Here is a 21844-nt window from a genome sequence, read left to right as displayed (position 1 = left end):
GGCCACAGAGAATGGGAGCAGGGACCCCACTCTCAGAAGTATCAGAATCCCTGGATTAGCAATTTAATAAAACAACTTAATTAAAAAGTAACCCAAGTCATCAATACAGTGAGAGAATAACACACCATACACAAGCAAGGTGAATTTCATAGTGAGAAGAGAGTTCAGTATTTAGAAATTTATTATTGTGTTTCATTATGTCACTGCTTCACAACCACAATGTCCCTTCTTTTTAACTGTCACAGACCTAGTACCCCTTCTTTGTAACAAATATTTTGAACTCTTTGGCAATCTAGAAATAAAATGCACATGCCGGGCACGGTGGCTCAAGCCTGTAATCCCAGCACTTTGGGAGGCCGAGACGGGCAGATCACAAAGTCAGGGGATCGAGACCATCCTGGCTAACACGGTGAAACCCCATCTCTACTAAAAAATACAAAAAACTAGCCAGGCGAGGTGGCGGGCGCCTATAGTCCCAGCTACTCGGGAGGCTGAGGCAGGAGAATGGCGGGAACCCGGGAGGCGGAGCTTGCAGTGAGCTGAGATCTGGCCACTGCACTCCAGCCTGGGCGACAGAGCAAGACTCCGTCTCAAAAAAAAAAAAAAAAAAGAAATAAAATGCACAGATAATGTAATCTTTCTATGCATATGATTTAATATATATATAAAATGTCCTGACATTTTATATTTATATGTGTATATATTTGTGGTTGTGTCTCTAGCCTTCACAGTTTGCTGTGTTGTATGACTTTTAGGGAACTGAAAAGTGGGTCTTCAGAGTATTATTTTTAAAGGGCTCCCACAAATCAGTTTAGAAGGAAATAATTACTTGCAAATGGTATTGGGACAGTGTGTTAGCTACAGTCACTAGGCAAAACATTTGTTCAGTTATTCACCACACACTAAAAGAAACTGCAGTTGGACGAAAATTAAATACAAATAATTTTTTTATGTTTAAAGAAAAATAAGACCAGGCATGGTAGCTCATGCCTGTAATTCCAACAATTTGGGAGACCAAGGCAGGAGAATTGCTTCAGCCCAGGAGTTTGAGACCACCCTGGGCAACATAGCAAAACCTCTTCTCCACTAAAAAAATAAATATAATAAATAAATAGATTTCTGGAAAAGGTGGAATTTTACGTCTTAAAAAAGAATGGAAGGGCAGGCATGGTGGCTCACACCTGTAATCCCAGCACTTTGAGAGGCCAAGGCAGGTGAGTCATCTGAGGTCAGGAGTTCAAGACCAGCCTGGCCAACATGGTGAAACCCTATCTCTATTAAAAATATAAAAATTAGCCAGGTGTGGTAGTGTGGGCCTGTAATCCCAGCTACTCGGGAGGCTAAGGCAGGGAATCACTTGAACCCAGGAGGTGGAGGTTGCAGTGAGCTGAGATCGTGCCATTGCACTCCAGCCTGGGCAACAGAGCAAGACAGTGTCTCAAAAATAAAATAAAAGAATGAAAGAACTCTCAAAGGAAAATAATAATGGATGTAACTGAAACTTAAACACATGCAAATAAATGATCAAAAACAGATCTCCCACACAAAACAACTGGGAAACCTTGATTTAGAGAATGTTGCTTTGGTTGGGGTGATCGTGTGTGTATGCGTACATGAAATGCATTCCAAAATGGACACAATATTTTGGTCCTGGAGGGGAAAGTATGTTTTACATGACAGCAGTGAACCCACAAAATTCATCCAGCTGTCTTTGGTCATCTGGACTGCAGTATTTATTTCTGACAAAGTAGTGTTTGAGGCCATGGCAATACTAGGGGTTCCTGTCATTCTTGATAATAAACTCAGTAGTCAAAGGAAACAGTGCCTCTTTTTTTTTTTTTCTTTTTCCCTTTTTTTATTTTTGTGAACCTACAAATTAGCTTGAATTATTCAAAAATAATTTACTTCTGTTCAGGTCACTTCCTACCACTTTCTTTTCCTTTCTTACAGGAATTTATGAGACATATGCTAACACATAAACATACCCTCTTAGTGTTGTGCTACCTTTCTGTACCTGTGGTTTAAAATAAAGAGTGAAAAAGGTAAATAATATTATACAATTAAAATGAAAACACATTTTGCAAATCCCTGACTTGGAGCTGGCAGCCTTTTCCTGGCTATTAAGCAAAAATATCACAATCCCCTTCACCATTGTTAACTTCATACTTTGTTAACATCTATTTATCCAGTTTCTGTGGTCTTTGAGTTGGCACTGCCTCCTGCCTGCTTTTTTGGCTAGTTCACTGCTAATTAACACCTCTCTCACAGAGTAGGCAGGAGAAATCAAAGGCCCTAAATTTCAGACTGGCCCTGTTTGCTCTTTGTTAGCTTCTCTACTGAAAAGTTTCATGGGGCTGATTGGAGTCTTGGTATTAAACAGCGTTTGGGGGTGAACTAAGGACTTTATTATCAATGCTTTTCATATTTTCTATAATTGAAGTTCGTTGTATTGTCATTGGAGAAACAGACAAAATGGAAGAGTATACCACGTTGGTATTAGGGAACTTAGATTTGTGTCTTAACTAGGCCACTTAGCCACATGGCTGGTCTTCCTCTCCTCCGTATCCTACCCATCCGCGATGGTGCAGTTGGATGCGTTGCTCTCCCAGGCCCCTGATGTCTCTGCATCCTGTGGTTGCCTCCCTCGAAGGTCATGAAACGAGTGCGTACCGAGCAGATTCAGATGGCAGTGTCCTGCTACCTCAAACGCCGGCAGTACGTGGACTCAGACGGTCCCCTGAAGCAAGGACTGCGGCTGTCACAGACTGCTGAAGAGATGGCGGCCAATCTAACAGGTAATGGTGGGGGTTTGTCTGGTGGGGTGAACCTGGAGCAGGAGAACTCACGTCAATATCCATGTGGGATTGCTTCTCTTCTCAAGACAGTGCCAGAGAGAGCAGACTGACCAAAAACCTCAGTGAGCTACGTTAAGTGAATGATGTTGGCCTCAGAGACCCTGTCTGTCATTCAGAGCCATGCTCACATGCCACTTCTGATAACCTCTGTGGTTCTCCTGGCCAAAGTCATTTCCTTCCTCAGGACCATTCAGTTACTTTATCTGTACCTGAAAGTATGTGCAACTTTTTCCTTCCGTAAACAATTAACCTACAAGACCTTTAGGGACAGGGTGTCCCTCTGTCCCCTTCTTGCACAGGTCCCCTCTCCTCCAGCATGGAGCTTCACATGTGGAAGTCAGGTTTGTTGAATGAATTAGTACTTCAGGATCCATAGTTGGAAATATTATATTATAGACACATTCCTGAAGTTTTTTAAATTTGGTTTTGTTTTTTAATGTTTTGAAATCAGATTCTATTTTAGAAAAACTTGAGTTGACTCCCTCTGGATTAACAAGTACGGTCATCCCTCAGTACCCATAAAGGATTGGTTCCAGGACCGCTCCATGGATACCAAAATCCACGGACACTCAAGTCCCTTCCTGATAAGACGTGGTATAATATTTGGCATAGTAGGTTACATCTACACACATCCTCCTGTATTCTTTAAATCATCTCTAGGTTGCTTATAATTCCTAATACAATGCCTACATATCACCTCATTCACATGGATTCATCATGGTATTCAGCACCTGGTAAATTCAAAGTTTGCTTCTTGGGACTTTGGTTTTTTTTTCCCCCCAAAATTTTTGATTTGCAGTTGTTTGAATCCATGGATGTGAAACCCACAGATACAGCGGGCCAACTGTAGTTGTTAGCTATTTTGTGAGTTCATGTTTCTATGTAATATGACTCTCTTCTTCTTTTTTTGTGTTTTTGTTTTTGTTTTTTGTTTTTTGTTTTTTGAGACAGGCTCTCTCTCCATCACTCATACTGGAGTGCAGTGATGCAGTCACAGCTCACTGCAGCCTCAACCTCCCAGGCTCAAGTGATCCTCCCATCTCAGCCTACCCAGTAGCTTGGACCACAGTCATGCACAACCACCTGGCTAATTTTTTTTTTTTTTTTTTTTTTTTTTTTTTTTTGCTTGTTATTCTTGTTAGAGATGGGATCTCACCATGTTGCCCAGACTGGTCATGACCACCTGACCTCAAGCGATCCTCCCACCTTGGCCTCCCAAAGTGCTGGGATTACAGGTGTGAGTCACTGCACCCAGCATAACAGGACTTGCTTTTACTGAACTTATTTACTAGAGATTCTGGGGGGGAAAAAATGCTGGGATGCTTTAGGGTGATTATAAACTACTTTAATGACTGTGTGTGGAGGTGGAGTTAGCAGTGATTTCTGCAGCTCAGTCCTGGTTCCCTTTCTTACATGCTCAGGCTACATTCGTCTCTCTTCTTTGTTCCTGGACTTTCTCTGCTCTTCTAAGTATCTGTCACCACCTGCTCCATTTCTTAATGGTTTCATCCTCCATCCTAGCAGCAGCAATTACCTCAGCGCCCTCTTTTCATATACCTTCAAAGTCAAGGACCCGGGATTCATTGACATTGCCATAGGAAGAGAGTGCTAGGACAGTAACAACCTGAGGACGCTCTCAAAGGAGTGGTTCCTGACTCCCTCTGAAACACTAACAGAAGCCTAGTCAGCAGCCTGCCGCCACATATTTCAGGGTCAGATCCACCTGTTCTTCCTTCCCTTCAAACTCCTCAGAGATACCCTTAACAGGGGCCAGATTATGAGCTTGGTATAGAATACTGAGTACCTTATTGTTCAAATAGGAGAGTCCATTTACAACACCTCTATCCCACTGTAAAGTAATTCTTTCTGAACATGCCATCCCAGCTGTTTCAAAAATCTGCTGCCCTGCATCCTTTGGAACCAGGGAGCAGTAATTCTTGCTGCTGTTGATAGAAAGTCGGAATGAACAATATTAAACAGTCTTCAAGAACTTTGCTCATCTAAGTTGTCTTAGTTTCAATAGAATAGCTTATTAGGACAAAGTGGTGTTGCTGGAAAACCACCAGGAAAAGTGAGAAACATGAAATATGATTATCGGAAGATTTTGTCCTAGATTTTTCCATTAATTAAGTAATCTGAAGAATTCTGTCTTTTTTCAGCAGACATTTAGTGAACATCTGCTCTAGCCCACGTGCTGAAAAGTTCTAGAGATAGCTATGATTTGACCCTAGCGCTGAGAAGCTAAGTGTTCTAGTTGGGAAGTGAGGCAGATAAGTCAGTGATTGAAGAAGAGCATGAGATAGTAAGTTCTGTGAGGGGGGAGGTTCAGTGGTAGCACAAAAGATCATCCAAATTAGGCTGGCAAGCCAAGGAAGGCGCCCCAAAAGGCTTTGTGATTCCTGACATAGTTGGGGGTCAGTAAATAGTTGAAGGAGTGAGCTGAGTTGCAAAGGAACCATTAGATATTTACCAGGGAACAAATTGGAGGAGGGTATCCAAGTTTTCCAATGTGAATTTTAGAAAAATCAGTCTAGTGGCAGTATTGATAAGGCAGCCTAGGTTAGAATCGGGGAAAGTAGTTAGAAGACACAGTCCAGTGAGAGGTGAAGACAGCCTCAGTTGAGGAAGTGGTAATGGGAGTGGAGAGGAGAAGATAAATTTTAGGAATCTGTAGGATTTAGTGACAGAATAACTAAAGGTGGGGGCAAGAAGGAGCAGGAGGAGCCCCGCCCTTGCATGCAGGCTTGCAGCAGGTCCTCGTTTCTGGCTTCTATTCCTTCTCCTGGAGTAGGGTGGCTTTCCTCTCACCTGTGATTCCCTTTCTACCTGTTTCCTGTTATGCCTCCCTCAGTCCTGCCGCATTCATCACCATTTCTCCATCCACATTCCATTGTCCAAAATGCATTCATGTTTCATTCAGGATACGGTTAAAGGTGGCTTCCCTTGGTTTTTAGCCACCTTCTTTCCCCGGTATTCCCGACTCCTCTTGTAAACAGGAGGAGAATGGTTTTTGGTTTTTGTTTTTAGAAAGCATAAACTCTCAGATTGGAGATGAAGTGTGTGTTTACATACTGACTATTGAGACTCCAACCTTGTTTCCCCCGCACCAATTCATCTGCCCGGGATACTGCAGCCAGGCACCCATGCTCCAGGAAGGCAAGTAAACGATCCTTCCCTGGGGAGTCCAACTTGCCCAAGAAGAAATACCAAAAGACAGTGATGTTGGGACATTGCTCACCCTGGTCACCCTGGAGGATGAGCCTCACCACCCAGAGCGCCTCACTGTAAGACAGCCAGGGGCCATAGAACCCTAGAAGAAACATATCTCATAAGAAGGGCAGATGGAAAGCAACAGAAGAAAACTTCAAAAATACCTTGTTTCAGATACTTAGGATTCAAAAATCATAGCCTGTTTGGGGAAAAAAAGAATGTTGAGAATGAAAAAACTTATCAATTAGATACATGATAGTAAAAAATAAAAACTCATTAGGTATTATAAGTAATCTAGGGGGAAATAATCAGTAGAAGGGCCAAAAGGTGAGGAAGGTTTTCAGAAAGTAGAGCAAAAAGACAAAGAAATGGAATAATAGGAGAAAAAAATGAAAGGATTGGTTCAGGAGATCCGACCTTGAAATTGTAGGAGTCTCAGAAGATAGGGAATTATCAAAATGATTCAAGAAAACTTCGCAGAACTAGAAGACGTGAATTTCCAGATTGAAGGGGCCCACTCAGTGCCCAGCACAGTGGTTGACAATGAGCTCACACGAAGGCACCTGTGAAATGTCAGAACATAGGGTCAAACATTTCCTGATAAATCTCATGAATTTATGTACTTGTCTTCTCTCATTCACCTTGTCCTGTGCTTTATGCCTTTCCTTCCCTGGCCCTCATTTTATTGAACTTCAGGAGGGAGGGGAGAGAAACAAGTGTCATCAGTCTGTCGTATTTAACCAAGACCCAGCACACTTTGGAAACCTGCTGAAATGTCAGTTGCTGTGCATGTGTGCACAACACCCTCCTCCGCCCTGCCACATACTGGATTAATAATCATCTCTCTGTTTCCTGCCCTGTCTTGTGTATCTTCTCTTTAGTGCAATCAGAATCTGGTTGTGCCAACATAGTGTCTGCAGCCCCTTGCCAGGCAGAACCCCAGCAATATGAAGTACAGTTTGGACGACTGCGGAATTTTCTCACTGGTAAGTACTCAGCTCTAGAACCTTTTCTTATTAAGAAAACAGAGTAATACAGACCAACTCTGGGCACACTGCTTATGAGTTAGCCCTGCTCCACAAGGAGCAGTAAAAAGAAAAAAATAGAGTGATGCAAATTTATCTTAGAACCAACTATATTCCACGATTGGTATGAGATACTAGGGATTTGAAGGTACTCTTAACACAGTTCTTGCATTCAAACTTATGGTCTATTGGAATTCCTGAAGAGTTCAGTCATGAGGTTTAAGTTTACAAGGGCAGAGCTCTGGGTGTTTTATTCATGGCCTTCAGCACAGTGACTTTTGACTTGTATTGAATAAGTAAAAACTGTCAGCCATGCAGAGAAACATCCTTAAATACAGCACATTTGAAATGTACATTATATCTCTACTAATAATGTAGTACATTTCACAATGGGCTTTGCCCCTTATTTCCAAAAGTGCAAGTAAATAGTCCTTATGAATGAACAGGCAAAAATACTAAAAGTTGTCATTTAGACCAGTTTGTGAGTGGCAGAATGACCACTTGAGATATAAGAATAAAAAAGATACTATACCACGTATTAGGAAGAAAAACATTAAGAGCCCCAGAAGATAAATGGGAAGGGGATGTAAACATAAAAATTTACACCAGGATAACTCACTTTAGCAATCAACCAAGTGTATTAATACTTCACTGCAAAAATCATTGCAATTCTGTAACAATAAAATTATGCGATTGAGTTTATTTTATTATATACCTATGCTTCAATGATTAAAAAATACACAAATGTATGTAATGTCATTAGGGTCATCTGAGTGTCACTCATAATGGAAATAAGTCATATCCATGACAAAAGCCATCTCACTGTCATGAGGCAGAATATATCTCTGTTAAAATTACACATTTGTTGATTTACCTTTGTGTCTGTTTTCCTCATTAGACTATACGCTCCATGAGGGCAGGGACCATATCAATATATCTTAGGACAGTATCTACCCTGGCATGTAGTCAGCACTTAACATAAATACAGGCTGAATGAATGAAGGAGACAGGCTCAAAGAAGCCAGATAATTTCCTTCTTTTTTTTTTTTTTTTTTTTTTTTTTTTTTTTTGAGACAGGGTCTTGTTCTGTTGCCCAGACAGGAGTGCAGTGGCATGATCATGGCTCACTGCAGCCTCGACCTTCTGAGATCAAGTGATCCTCCCAACTCGGCCTCCTGAGTAGCTGGACCACAAGCATGCGCCACCACACCTGTCTAATTTTTTTTTTTTAATTTTTTTGTAGAGACAGGGTCTCACTGTGTTGCCCAGGCTGATTTCAAACTCCAGGCCTCAAGGAGTCCTCCCATCTTGGCCTCCCAAAGTGCTGAGATTATAGGCACAAGCCACCACACCCAGCCAAGACATTTCTTTCTAAACCAGCTTCCGCACCACTAGTATGGTGAAAATAAATCTGTCATAGAGAGAATAATATCATAGTTTTTTAACTGAGTAAAATAACTTTCTAAAAACTGAGTTAAATTTTTCCTAAAATTGCTTAATGCCTCAGAAACCAATGCCAATGATAAAAAGTATCTCTAAGTTCTTACCTCTGAATGAAAGAAACACTATAAATTCAGTTTTTCTTTTTTTTATCTTTAGTGGAAATTGATCACTGCCCTGAAATATTTAACATTGATATGATATGCAGAATTAATGAAACTTCCTTCTTTTCAGTTTAAACGTAATAGACTTATTTTACTAAAGCCTTAATCTTCATGATTTTTCGTTTTTGTAACTATTAAACAGACTGTTCTCTACTTATGAATTCTATCACCCAACAACCGTGAAACTGATAAGGTAACCCCCCAGAGGGTTTGATTTTGTAACCCTTATTTCCTGTAATATTTTGACCATTTTCTCCAACTGTAGACTATAGTAAATATAGATTCTTTGCTTTAAAATGCTAACCATTATGGGGGCCAGATAAAAACTAGGATAACTCAGTGTGTAAGGCCAGGTGTATTATTTTGGTTTATATATTGATTACTTTATACTTATCTTTTACCATTAAAAATTACTACCACAAGAATTATTTGGCCGGAACTTTACATTTCAAAAGATTATAATCTATCAGCCATTTCCTTTAGGTTCTTTCTTTGTTTCTGAACTGAGAAAGTTGTCTGTTATTTTGTCTGTAATTTGATTATTTAATCCTTTGGTTTAAAGGATCATTACTTAAAAGGGGTTAATATATGTTGATCACTTTGGACTGCTGCTCCTGGAATATTTTTCTCTACCCTCAGGTCTCTAAAGAGCTTATAACCAAATCAAGTGAATAGTTATTTCCTGAACATCAAGATAAAGTATAAGATATACTCATTAATCTATTTTAGAAGCAGTCCTAACATAAAAACACTATAGGTAAAAGTTTTTAAATAAAATTTGAATATCACAGAAGCATTTTCACAGACCAGCATGAGATCGGTTTCTGAATTATATAGGAATTGCATTCAGAATGGAAAGAGAAAGTGATTTGGTTGGGGGTAGTCAGGGAAGGCTTTCCTGAGCGGGAGGTAGGATTTAAGTCAGCAGTTGAAGGATAGGCTGAGTTTCAGTAGACTGGAAGAGGAGAAGGAAGAGGAGTGATTTGGGTAAGAAATAACATGAGCAAAAAGGCAGGCTTGACGACTCTACAGGAATAATTAAGGCTTTGTTGAGACTAAGACTTTCAGGCTGAAGATCAATGAATATTAGTCTGAAAGCAGTTTGTAAAATTATTTGTAAGAGGAATGGCAAGGAGACTGACTGTTAATTTAAGTGCTTGGCAATGTTGAGAAATGAGGTGAAAAAGGACCAGAATTTGACAGCATTGTGGAATTGCAAGGCAGGAGCTTTATTTCATAGTTAAATCACCAAGGTGGAATCTCCCAGGCTCAGAAGTAAAGGAGGAAGAAGTGGCAATGGCTCAGACTTTAAGACTGGAGTGGAGATGAAGGTTTATTGAAAAGATATAAGTCAGAAGGGTTTATGTTTTTTAAATTGTCATGACAGTGGCATCCTACTGCATAGCTTGCAGTGAGAAATTTGAGGCTAGGATTTAGGAGAAAGGTAAAGACTTGTGATAAAGAACGTGTAGCATCAGCTATATGGAGATGCAAATTAAAAGTCTTAAGAAATGATAAAATCTCAAAGGAAGATACTAGGGAAAGATATAAGAGTATCTGTATCTGTATCCACCTGAATGTATTTTTCCTCCACAGGTTGTCTGTAGATGAGAGATTCTGTGAGCTCACCTGTTGCCATAGGTCCTTTCTTCAGGAGGTGTAGTGGGAAGAACACAGACTTTGGAGTCAAGCAACCTCTGGATTTGAACCAGAGCCAGCTGTGACTCTTAAACATGATCATGAATGTAAAGTGCCTGCCTCCTAGGAGGCACACACCCAGTGTTAATTCTTAAGAGTGAAATGAGCATTTGAGGATTGACAGGAGGAAGAGGAACCAAAAAGGGAGTGATGGCAGGACCAAGTAGTGTTGGATTTCAGAATAAAGGACAGAGGAGTGCCAGTCAGTAGAGCCAAACCCTGAAGAAAGGTAGAGGAGAATGAGGACCAAAAAGATTAGTTTTGTTTAATTTAGTAGATACTAAATTAAACAATTTCCGTGGACTACTAATTTCCATGAACTCGTGAAAAACTCTATTGTTCTCTCATTTACCACCAGTAGAGTTGGGCACCAGGTAGGCATTCATTACATTTCAGTGGATAGATAGAAGAAAGAAAAAGTGTACTTTCAGAGGATATGTTTGTTACTTTTGCAGTTAGAAAAATATATATTTTAAGTGAGTACACTTTCAGTAAAATATAGAGTATGTTATGATTGCAAGGGAATAATTAAAAATGGGAGTTGGAATTCTGAATCTCACCTTCTTCCAAATTGATCAGTTGTTTTGTTTTATACCCAGCACACTGTTCTCTTCTGACACGAGAGAGCAATTAAGCAATTTTGAAACTATGAGCTGAAGCAACAGTGAATTTCAGTAAGTTTTAAAGTAGTACATCACTATTTCTTGATAGCTAGGTTTTTTTCTAAACTTACTCAATTAAAATGTCTCTCATTTTAGAAAATGAGCCAGAAATTCTGTTTCTAAGGAGTTGAGAACAATCCTTCATCCTAATAGAATACAAAGGAAAAAGAAATACCAAAATCTAGTCACAGTTCTCCAAAGAAACAGAGCCAAGAGCCAACAGGATGGATATATAGAGGTTTTACTCTTAAGGAATTGTTTCATGTAATTGTGGAGGCTTGGCACTTTCAAAATCAGGGCGGGCCAGCAAGCTGGAGACCCAGGAAAGAGTTAGTGTTGCAGTTCAAATCCAAAGGCTCTCTGCTGGCAGAATTCCTTGTACTAGGGGAAGATAAGTCTTTTTCTATTAAAGCCTAAACTGATTGATTGATTGATTGATTGATTGGATGAGGCCCACCCATTTTATGGAAGGTAATCTGCTTTACTCAAAGTCTGATGACTTAAACGTGTTAATCTCATCTTAAAAAGAGAAAAAAAATACCTTCACAGAAACATTTAAAATAATGTTTGACTGTGTACCGTGCCCCCCCCCGCCCCACCCACAGTTTGACATGTAAAAGTAACCTTGCAAGTCCACTCCTTGTTAACTTGACACTCATATGCATCTCCTTATTCCATACTTAATCACCAAATAAAGAGAATAACAAGTTCATACTTCCACCTAACCTGATAAAATCATCCTGTGTACAACCAAAAAACACACTAACCTTTTCCCTAGAGGAGGATGCAAAGTCCTTGGATGATGTTTACTCCTCTCCATGATATTCTATAATTTCGATACTGTGAGGTAAGCAATACTTAATACTTAAATACTGTGATACGGAGTTAGTAATCTGGCTTGGCACAGTGGCTCACACCCTTAATCCCAGCACTTTGGGAGGCTGAGGTGGGTGGATCACTTAAGGTCAGGAGCTCAAGACCAACCTGGCCACCATGGTGAAACCCCATCTCTACTAAAAAAAAAAAAAAGAAAAAAAGATACAAAAATTAGCTGAGCATGGTGTCACATGCCTGTAGCTACTTGGGAGGCTGAGGCAGGACAATCATTTGAACCCAGGAGGCAGAGGATGCAATGAGCCAAGATCACGCCTCTGCACTCCAGCCTGGGCACCGGAGTCAGGCTCCATCGGAAAAAAATAAAGTCAGTAATCCGATGTTATATGATAAGGGGACAAGAAAGGAAAGAATACAAAGATACTTGCTTTTTGTATATCTATATATAGATATTCACACCCAAACATTCATAACAAAATAAGAAATACAACAATTACAGTCCTCATTTCTGTAACTGGTCACATGGTGGTAGCTGGTATTCGTGGCTGCCTCCTTCCTCTACCCATTCTGTATTCCCTTTGCACTCACCTTGCAAGCTGATCATGGTTTACCTGGTGACCCAAACCTTCATTCTTCAGGTGCGTGGACCATTCACAGTTCTGTATGGATTGTTGTCATTTTCATCGACCGTAATCACAGGGCAGGGTACAGAGATGTCCTAAGGGATCTCCTTAAGCCAGACATACTCCTCCTTACCTCCATTGTGTAGTAGTTCCAATTCCTCTTGGGCAGGATCAGTCACCCCAGCTAACACTGTAACTCCTTTCCTTGCCTATTGATTCAGAGGTGTGAGGAGCCCAAAGTGGCTGGGTAGCTGTCTTAACTTCCAGTTCAGTGGGACGGTGGTAATTTTTCATCTTGTAAATAATGTATTTGAGTTGGGATACATTTATTCTAAAATGCATATTATGAATATTGTACAGCAGATTCATTCACCTTGTGATAAAGTGAAATAGGGTGTTAAGCAGAAATAATGTGCAAATGTCTTTTATCATCACATTAGGGGGCAAGATTCACTGATGCAGTATTCCTCAGTGTTAAACCCTGTATTGATGTCTTTTCATTAAAAAAAAAAAAAATGTTACCAAAACATAAGTGCTGACTTAAAACATTTTTATTTTGATTTATTTAAATATGTACAAACATTATACTAGATATAAAACCTTTATGGTTATATTTCTTTACGAAACCCAGACTCATTACAGATAAGGAACAAGCAAAACTTCAAAAGCAGTAAAGTTGAAAATAACACTGAGTGAATGTAACGAATGGATTTTGCCAGAACTAACTTGCTGCTGCAAGCAGGCATCAGGACAGCACTGGTGACTATGATACAGGCTGGTCTCAGCTCCCTGAGGGGCTTCTGCCCTACAGAGGCCCTGCTCTCTCCCCACTGTGTATGAATCACATCAAAGCCTTTGCTCCCTCACAGCGTGCCTTGAGCACTTATTTAGGTGTCAAATATACCTCTGTTCTTTTCTCATTCACCCATGAATTCAAGCTGTACACCTTTTAAATAACATTCTCTGTCTTATAGTTTCATGGTGCTAAACTCTCAAATTAGTAAGTAGTTGAGTCTTAATGACATAAAATGGTCTTATTTGTAAATTATCACTGCAAAAGAGAATTTGTTAACCAGCAAAATCAGAATGAATATGCTGATGAGACAATTGTGGATAAAGGCTGTCATGTTAACATGGGACACGCTAGCCTGTATAGCCAGACATGTTAATGAACCCACTAAAGTAAGTGCTTTGATTTTACTTGAGACAGTGGATGCCAAAAGTAATTACAAAACACAAACTAGAGCACTAAAATCACTTGTCAGTACTTAACTTGTTAAGCGGACATCCAGATAATTCTGAATATACTGTGTGTTAATTATTTTTTACATTATCATCAAGTTAAAAATTGTGAAGAACTCAGTCTTCCAAGAATATATCCAAGTACCCTCAGATATCTGAGGTCCCCAATTTGAAGAAACACTAATGTATTGGGAAAAAATACTAAATCTTGAAGACCTGGGTACAAGCCACTATATTGTTGTGAACTCTGGCAAGTCACTTAACCACTCTGGGCATTGAATTCCTGAGTTGTGCCCCGCTTCAGGCCCTGATTTGCTGGACTTCAGAGTTCATGCTCTTTCTTCAATCAAAAGGCCTTGAAATTCCAGAATCCTGTGTTGGGCTTATAGTTCAATCAGTACTCTTAAAAATGGGGTCCTGGCAAGAAAGCATTATGTGATGGTGGTGATCCCCAGGAGGGATCACATTATTCTGTAAGATTATGCTGATTATAAAGCCCTCATTTTCTTTCATTGTAGATTCTGATTCCCAGCATAGCCACGAAGTGATGCCTCTCCTCTATCCTCTCTTTGTCTACCTCCATCTCAACCTGGTCCAAAACAGTCCGAAGAGCACAGTGGAAAGTTTTTACAGCCGCTTCCATGGAATGTTTCTGCAGAATGCTAGCCAGAAGGATGTCATTGAGCAGCTACAGACCACTCAAACCATCCAGGACATCCTGTCTAACTTCAAGCTTCGAGCATTCCTAGATAACAAGTACGTGGTCCGTCTCCAAGAAGACAGCTACAACTACCTTATCCGCTACCTCCAAAGTGACAACAATACTGCCCTGTGCAAAGTCCTCACCTTACATATCCATCTTGATGTGCAGCCTGCCAAGAGAACAGACTATCAGCTATATGCCAGTGGCAGCTCCTCCCGCAGTGAGAACAACGGTTTGGAGCCCCCTGACATGCCCAGCCCTATTCTGCAGAACGAGGCTGCCCTAGAGGTCTTACAGGAGAGCATTAAGCGTGTCAAGGATGGGCCTCCCTCCCTTACTACCATCTGCTTCTATGCCTTCTATAACACAGAGCAGCTGTTGAACACTGCAGAAATCTCCCCCGATAGCAAGCTGCTTGCTGCTGGGTTTGACAACTCCTGTATAAAACTTTGGAGTTTACGATCCAAGAAGTTAAAATCAGAGCCCCATCAAGTAGACGTGTCCCGCATCCATTTGGCTTGTGATATTCTGGAGGAGGAGGTATGAATACCATTTTTTTCTTCCCTGTACCTGCCTTCCTAATTTCGTTAGAATATCCTTACAAACATGACATATCTTAGAATGGACTTCCTAATTTTCCTCATCCTACAGCGGAAGCCACACTAATGCCATGTAACCTGTAGCCATTGAATTCCTGCACATGCCTAACCTAAGATGCAAAAACAATTTATAGCAACATTAACTTAATGTTATTAGTCAATGCTCAGTATTTATACTATGTGAAATGTGGATAACAACACTAAGCCTAATGAAAGAACTTTAGCTAATATTGACTTTAGCTGAGATTTGCAGTAAATATACACTTATGTGTGTGCACATTTGCTCAGGCGTAAATAATCAGTAGTAGGATGACTGAGTCGAAGGGCCTGCATTGTAAACTATAATGAATATTATTTTCCCCACATAAGGTTGTGCCATTTCACAGTGTCAGCAACAGTAGTAAGAACACTGGCGTCCCTGCACCCTCACCACACTGGATGGTATTGGCTTTCTGAGGCCAGTGCATATCCTGTGGCTCATGTACTACAGGGTGTTCCCAGACCCCACTTGGAGAAGTAACACAAGAAGTAGAGTTGCCAGCTCCCCCGTCAGTCAGTAGTCAATCTTGTTTGACTTGTAACGGTTTAGGACAGTCATTGAAAAGGGCAGGCGCAGCTTGGGTTTCAGGTCACCAAAATTCACTACCTTAGAAAAAATGTGGGCCAAGGAAGATAGAAATTAAACTTCACAGAATTAACTTTCCTTCAGAGTGGTCCTTTTTCAGGACCACTGTCTGTGGGCCAAAATATTTTTGTCTTATCACCACTGACATTCAGGTAGCTTTGCCTCACATTACTTTGGATGAAAAATTCTTTACACAATGTTGAAAAATTAAGGAGCAAAAAAATCAGTCTAATTAAATTACAGTTAATGATAAGGATGTTAAGAATATTCGGTACCCTAAATTAAACCAGTGTTTTCCTGTTCCTGTTCTGTGAGTCCGCTTCCAGCTAGGATGGCCTTTGAATTTTTGATTCTTGCAACCAAGACAGTGTAATTGAAGGATTTCTTTATGATAAGTAAAGAGTCTAGATTCCTGTGTGGAAGCTTTACTAGAATTTTATGGTACTCTCCAAAATATTTTTTATTACATTTGTATTTGAATTTTCAAACATCTCTTTTCCTTGGAGACAGTTCTCTTTTTGGGAGTTCTTCTGATAAAACTGAGGAATACTGCCTGCATTTGCTTTCAATTTTCTGTAAATACAAAAAATAATTATTTATACTGACCTTACTATAGTAGCTTTGATGATACAGAGTGGATATTCTGTGCATTAAAAATTAATATTAAGGAAGATAGCATTATGACATCTGATAACAGTAGACCAAAATAAAACATCTTAAGACTCTGGCCACTACTGATAACTAGCTCTGTGACTTGTCCTGTGTGTATTTCCGGGTATCAGGAGTGTATCTGAAGACTCAGAAGTGAGGAACCGCATGCGGAATTCCAGGAACTGAAAGAAACTAAGTTATGGCTGGAGTTAGGAGAGGGGCTAAGACAGGAAGTGATGTGGTGATACTGTCTTATATGAGCAATTACGGCAGCCAAACTAGAGTAGTGGCAGTGGCAAAGGAGACATGGACAGACTAGAGGAGAGCTCAGTTATTCGATTACTGTAGGGGTAAGGGAGAGGAAGCATCAATGGTGACATTTGTGTTTCAGGCTTAAACAGTTGGATGTCCCATCAAGAAGAGAGCAAAAGATGTCATTGGAATGGTGGTTTTGTTTAGGCATTTCTGGCTTTCCATCCTTGTTCGTACTGAAAGTACTGTAGATGCTAGCTAGCCTCTGCCTTTTTTAAGAATAAACTTTTTTTTTTTAAACTTAAGAACTAAAGCAGAGATTCTCCTATTCTGTTGTTGAGGGGCTTCCTGCATGGGATTTCTGCATGCCCGCCCATTTTATCACAGCAATTTGGGAAGTTTTCTTTTTGGTTTCTGACAAGTATTTGGGGGGGAAGCCAGGCATAAATTAGTTGTGATAGTTGGTGTTTAATGCTTCTCCAGTGAAAATTTGGACTTTTCTTTTTCCCTTGTAGAGTGCATAATTAAAACAGACTATTATTTTGAAACGAAAGATCGAATATTTAAAAAAAAAAAAAGAGAGACTCTTAATACAGGAGCCACAAACTCATATAACTAGAGAAACCAAAGAGGTAAAAGCAAGTGGTGACGCCACATGGATTAATGAGATGATAGAAAGTACAAAATCACTATGTAAGTCAGATTAAAAAGCCAGCTTGCACTCTCTGCTTTCATCTTTTTGAAGCAATAACTATTACATAAATCAGTGAATACAGTATTTCAACAGTATTTGAAATGGTGTTCACACCCAGCAATTCCACTTCCAGACATATATCCAAGAGAATGGAAAACGTGCACACAGGCACTTGTACATGAATATTCATGGAAGCATTATTCACAATAGCCAAAAAATGGAAACAGTCCAAATGGCCATCAAGATGAATGAATAAATAAAATGTAGTGTGTGCATACAGTGGAATATTATTTGCCCATAAAAAGAAATGAAGCACTGATGCAGGCTGCAACATGGATGAACTTGAAAACTTTATGCTACGTGAAAGAAGCCAGTCATAAAAGGTCACCTACTGTTATTCCTTTCATAGGAAATATCCAGATAGGCACGTCCATAGAGACAGAGAGGAGAGGAGTGGTTGCCAAGGGCTGGGCAAGGAGAATAAGAGTGACCGCTAATGGGTGTGGCATTTCTTTGTGAGGTAATGAAAATGTTCTGTATTAGATAGTGGTGATCATTGCACAACTCTGTGAATGTACTAAAAATCATTGAATTGTACACTTTGAAAGAATTATATAGTATGTAATTATATCTCAGTTTAAAAAAAAAAAAGGAAAACAGTAACCAAAATCTTCTATGTAAGCATAAAATTTTCTGTTAATTATGCCAAATAAAACTGAATTCACAGCACTGTCCTGTAGCTTCTGTTGTCTCCCACTCGAAGATCATCTAGGTTAACCTTTGGAAAGGTGTTAAGTGACATAGCAGTCCCTTGCTTTTCACCTTGGTATGAGCAGCCCTCCTCCTGTTTCAGACACTGAGATGAAAAGTGAAACCTTCATTCTCCATCTTTCGTTCTATATGAAATGGAGATAGAAATGATATCTGGCCGGGTGCAGTGGCCCACGCCTGTAATCCTAGCACTTTGGGAGGCTGAGGCAGGTGGATCATAAGGTCAGGAGTTCAAGACCAACCTGGCCAAGATGGTGAAACCCCATCTCTACTAAAACAAAAATTAGCCAGGCATGGTGGCGGGCACCTGTAATCCCAGCTACTCAGGAGACTGAGGCAGGAGAATCGCTTGAACCCGGGCGGCAGGGGTTGCAGTGAGCCGAGACCGCACCACTGCACTCCAGCCTAGGTGATAGAGTGAGACTCCATCTCAAAAAAAAAAAAAAAAAAAGAAATGATGTCCAACCTTTACCCCTGTTGATTGATACCTATGTATTTTTAATATTTGAGCAACATGGCAAAACCACAGAGATACCAAACCAAGGATTTGCTCTTCTTTCTTTTCAGCTATGTGTGCTACCCTCACCACTACCAGCACCTCCCACCTTAACTCAGCAATAAAACAGCTGTGTGCAATTCATTTATATGTCTGGTGGTTTCCCCCTCAATCTGGTCTTATTTAGGTTTGAAAAGTAAAGAAGGCAATATTAGCATCAATACTCAATTCTATATAATCTGTGTATAAAATTGTCATTTAGATTAATGCTATCCAATGGGAATATGGTGTGAGCCTTATAGTAATTTAAATTTTTCTAATAGCCACATCTAAAAAGGTTAAAAATTTGTTAAAATTAATTTTAATGATGTATTTCATTCAAACTAATATGAACAAATTATTTCAGCATATAAGCAATATAAAAAAATTATTCATGAAATCTGTTACATACATCTCTTTTGGTCCTAAGTTTTAGAAATCTGATACGTATTTTACACGAACAGCACATGTCGATTCATGCTAGCCAGTATCCAACTTTTCTGTTCTAGTTCAGGCTGCTGTCATCTCTCACGTAGGTAGCAGTAATTCACTTGCTTCCAAGTCTGATCCACTCACAAGTCCAGCCAAATTTAATGTCTTCCTGTTCCACTGACAGCTAATGAGAGAATAGATGGAGGCTAAATTCCAGACCCCAAGAAAGGACCCCTGGTCTGGGGGAAACGTGAGTGTGAGCTCTGAGGTAGTTGGAGCCACCGAGTCCAGGAGCAGACAGCCATAACAAATCTGAGGTTTTAGGGACTCCATAGTCCAGAGCAAGGGGAGCAAACTACAGCACAAGAGGGCATGAGATGATACGTGATCTCTTTCTGTTTATTTTTCTTTTTAAATTTCTATTTCATGTATGTTTCATAATGTACATAATAAGATTTATTATTACATGAATATGCTTTACAAATTAAACATTTCTATTTGGGCTGCATACCCAATTACTGTGGAGTATTCAGGCTGAATCGTAGGGTATGGTATTATCCTGTCTGCAGGAGAGAGAAGTGAGAACCCATGGGGTTGGGCCCTTGTAATTCAGCTGCTTGACTGCACTGAGGCCCGCGTGGGACTGGTTGAGCCACACAGAAAATGTGGCTGGGTTATTTTAAGCTGTGGTCCTGGCAGAGGGCTGACAGTGATAGCCAGCAGGAACATTCTGGTTTCTCCATTCCTTGGTCTACAGAGTCAGCTGGGCACGTTTCCACCAGCCCGGGACTATCATCAAGATCCCTGGGGAGCGCCAGCTGTACTCCCAGCCCATGCTCCTAGCCCATGCACCTCTCCATCTCCAACTGTGATGCCTTCACGACTGCGGAGGTGAAGGCCACTTCCATAGCTTCTTGTTCCAAATGAAGACCACTTACCCCTCAGAGGCAGTAACATGTCCTTTAATTCACAGTTAACTTTCAAAGGATCTTTGTTTAATTCATCTGGTGTCATTTTTGTTCCCACAGCCTTTATATAAACTTTCTGGTGTAGAGCAGTGAGTCATTCTTGAAATTTTAAAGTGTTGTTGTAACTTCTTTGGAAAGGAAAATTACTAATATTTTTGGTAGCACTCAGTAGAACCTTCAGCTCCCAAATACTTATGTATTTTTAATGTTGAGTGTTTGGAATAGCCATTTTGAATATTCATGAACATCAGTGTTTATTTTCTCTCACCTTTTTCTTAAATATGTACACATGGGAGGCATTCATTTTATTTTGAATTTAACCATTTTCAAGTAGAAAAAAAAGGGTGCCCTTTTCTTATACAGGAACCTAAGGCTGCCGCAATGAACCAACAAAGCTGACTGGTTCAGGACTCTTCATCATACTCCTTTCTTCTGGTATTTAATTAAAACCCATTTTAATTGATGAATTCTGGGACAGAAGAGACAGCTGTAGTTTTGAGGAGTTTATCTGTGAGGGAATAAAGGGAAATGAATTTTGAAAACAGATGGTATACTTGTAGGGAGGGGACCAAGAAAGGGGACTCTTTCCGAGTACCATTAGTTGCCGTCTTTTCTGTCCTCACACACAGGAAATTATTTCGAAGAATCACATGAATCGCTTGGCTTTGCTTAAAGCACTTCTGAATCCACGCCTTGTTTGGTTACTTTGGGGGAAATGTTTTTTGAGACCCTCCAGAAAGTCACTTTAAAAACTTCATTCTGATTTATTTTGAGACACCAAGCAGTTTGTGGCTGGTCACCAGGCAGTGGGGGCTGTGATTTACTAGTAACTGTACCTTTCTAGCTTACTGTTAATTATTAAAACATCCAGGTTTTATTTTGGCTAAACTCCTCTGATGGTTCTGGGTTTTGTTTGTTTGTATTTGTTTTCGTTTTGGGGTTTTTTTGGCACAGGGTCTCACTCTGTCCCCCAGGCTGGAGTGCAGTGGTGCCATCAAAGTTCACTGCAGCCTGGACTTCCCAGGCTCAAGGGCGCCTCCTACCTTAGCCTCCCAAGTGTCTGGGACCACAGGCATGCGCCACCATGCCCAGCTAATTTTTTAAATTTTTTTGGTAAAGAGTCTCCCTATATTGCCCAGGCTGGTCTCCAACTCCTGAGCTCCAGTGATCCTCCCGCCTTGGCGTCCCAAAGTGTTGGGACTACAATGCGAGCCACCATGCCTGAACTAATAGTTGTGTGTTAATCCTAACGTGAGGCTGTGCGCGGTGGCTCACGCCTGTAATCCCAGCACTTTGGGAGGCCGAGGCGGGTGGCTCACCTGAAGTCGGGAGTTCGAGACCAGCCTGACCAACGTGGAGAAACCCCATCTCTACTAAAAATAAAAAATTAGCCAGGCGTGGTGGCACGTGCCTGTAAGCCCAGCTACTTGGGATGCTGAGGCAGAAGAATCGCTTGAACCCAGGAGGCGGAGGTTGTGGTGAACCAAGATCACAATGTTGTACTCCAGCCTGGGCAACAAGAGCGAAACTCCGTCTGAAAAAAAAACAAAAATCTTGAAGTGATACCACATCTGCCTTCATGTGTTGCATGCATCATTAACCCCCATCATGGGAGTAAGGGACTAATGTCAGGACTTGACAAAATATTGTTGTCAGTTAAATGGAGTAAAAACAGAGAGCAGTATGGCTTATAAAGCAGCTAAAACTGACGGATGAAGGCAATGCCCATAGAATAGAAGAATCTAAGAGCCTCACAGAAATTCGAAAGTAAACATTTTCAAATGGCACGCATCAGAAGTAACCATACAAGCTATCCTCAATCGAAGGGTAAGGTCCACAGTCATCACTCTATAATGGCCTT

At 40.4% G+C, this 21844-nt stretch overlaps 2 protein-coding genes across 3 annotated transcripts in view; one reads left to right on the top strand and one right to left on the bottom strand.

Annotated features, from left to right (window-relative positions):
• GALNT2 (polypeptide N-acetylgalactosaminyltransferase 2) overlaps window positions 1–21844 on the bottom strand; it is a 1373297-nt gene that overhangs the window by 663048 nt on the left and 688405 nt on the right. The window lies entirely within an intron of this gene.
• The window catches only part of TAF5L (TATA-box binding protein associated factor 5 like), a 32572-nt gene that overhangs the window by 9594 nt on the left and 1134 nt on the right, over window positions 1–21844 (top strand). For both annotated transcript variants that reach the window (XM_050769205.1, XM_050769215.1), the window contains exons 2-4: window positions 2651–2795; window positions 6947–7051; window positions 14272–14996. In XM_050769205.1, the coding sequence (XP_050625162.1) occupies window positions 2654–2795; window positions 6947–7051; window positions 14272–14996 (972 nt within the window). In that variant the 5' untranslated portion in view covers window positions 2651–2653. The remainder of the gene's footprint in view (window positions 1–2650; window positions 2796–6946; window positions 7052–14271; window positions 14997–21844) is intronic.

The sequence above is a fragment of the Macaca thibetana genome, chromosome 1, assembly GCF_024542745.1.
Source record: "Macaca thibetana thibetana isolate TM-01 chromosome 1, ASM2454274v1, whole genome shotgun sequence".
Classification (NCBI taxonomy): Eukaryota; Metazoa; Chordata; class Mammalia; order Primates; family Cercopithecidae; genus Macaca; species Macaca thibetana.
The sequence above is the reverse complement of the archived record's forward strand: the minus strand, read 5'-3'. Positions and strand labels throughout refer to the sequence as shown.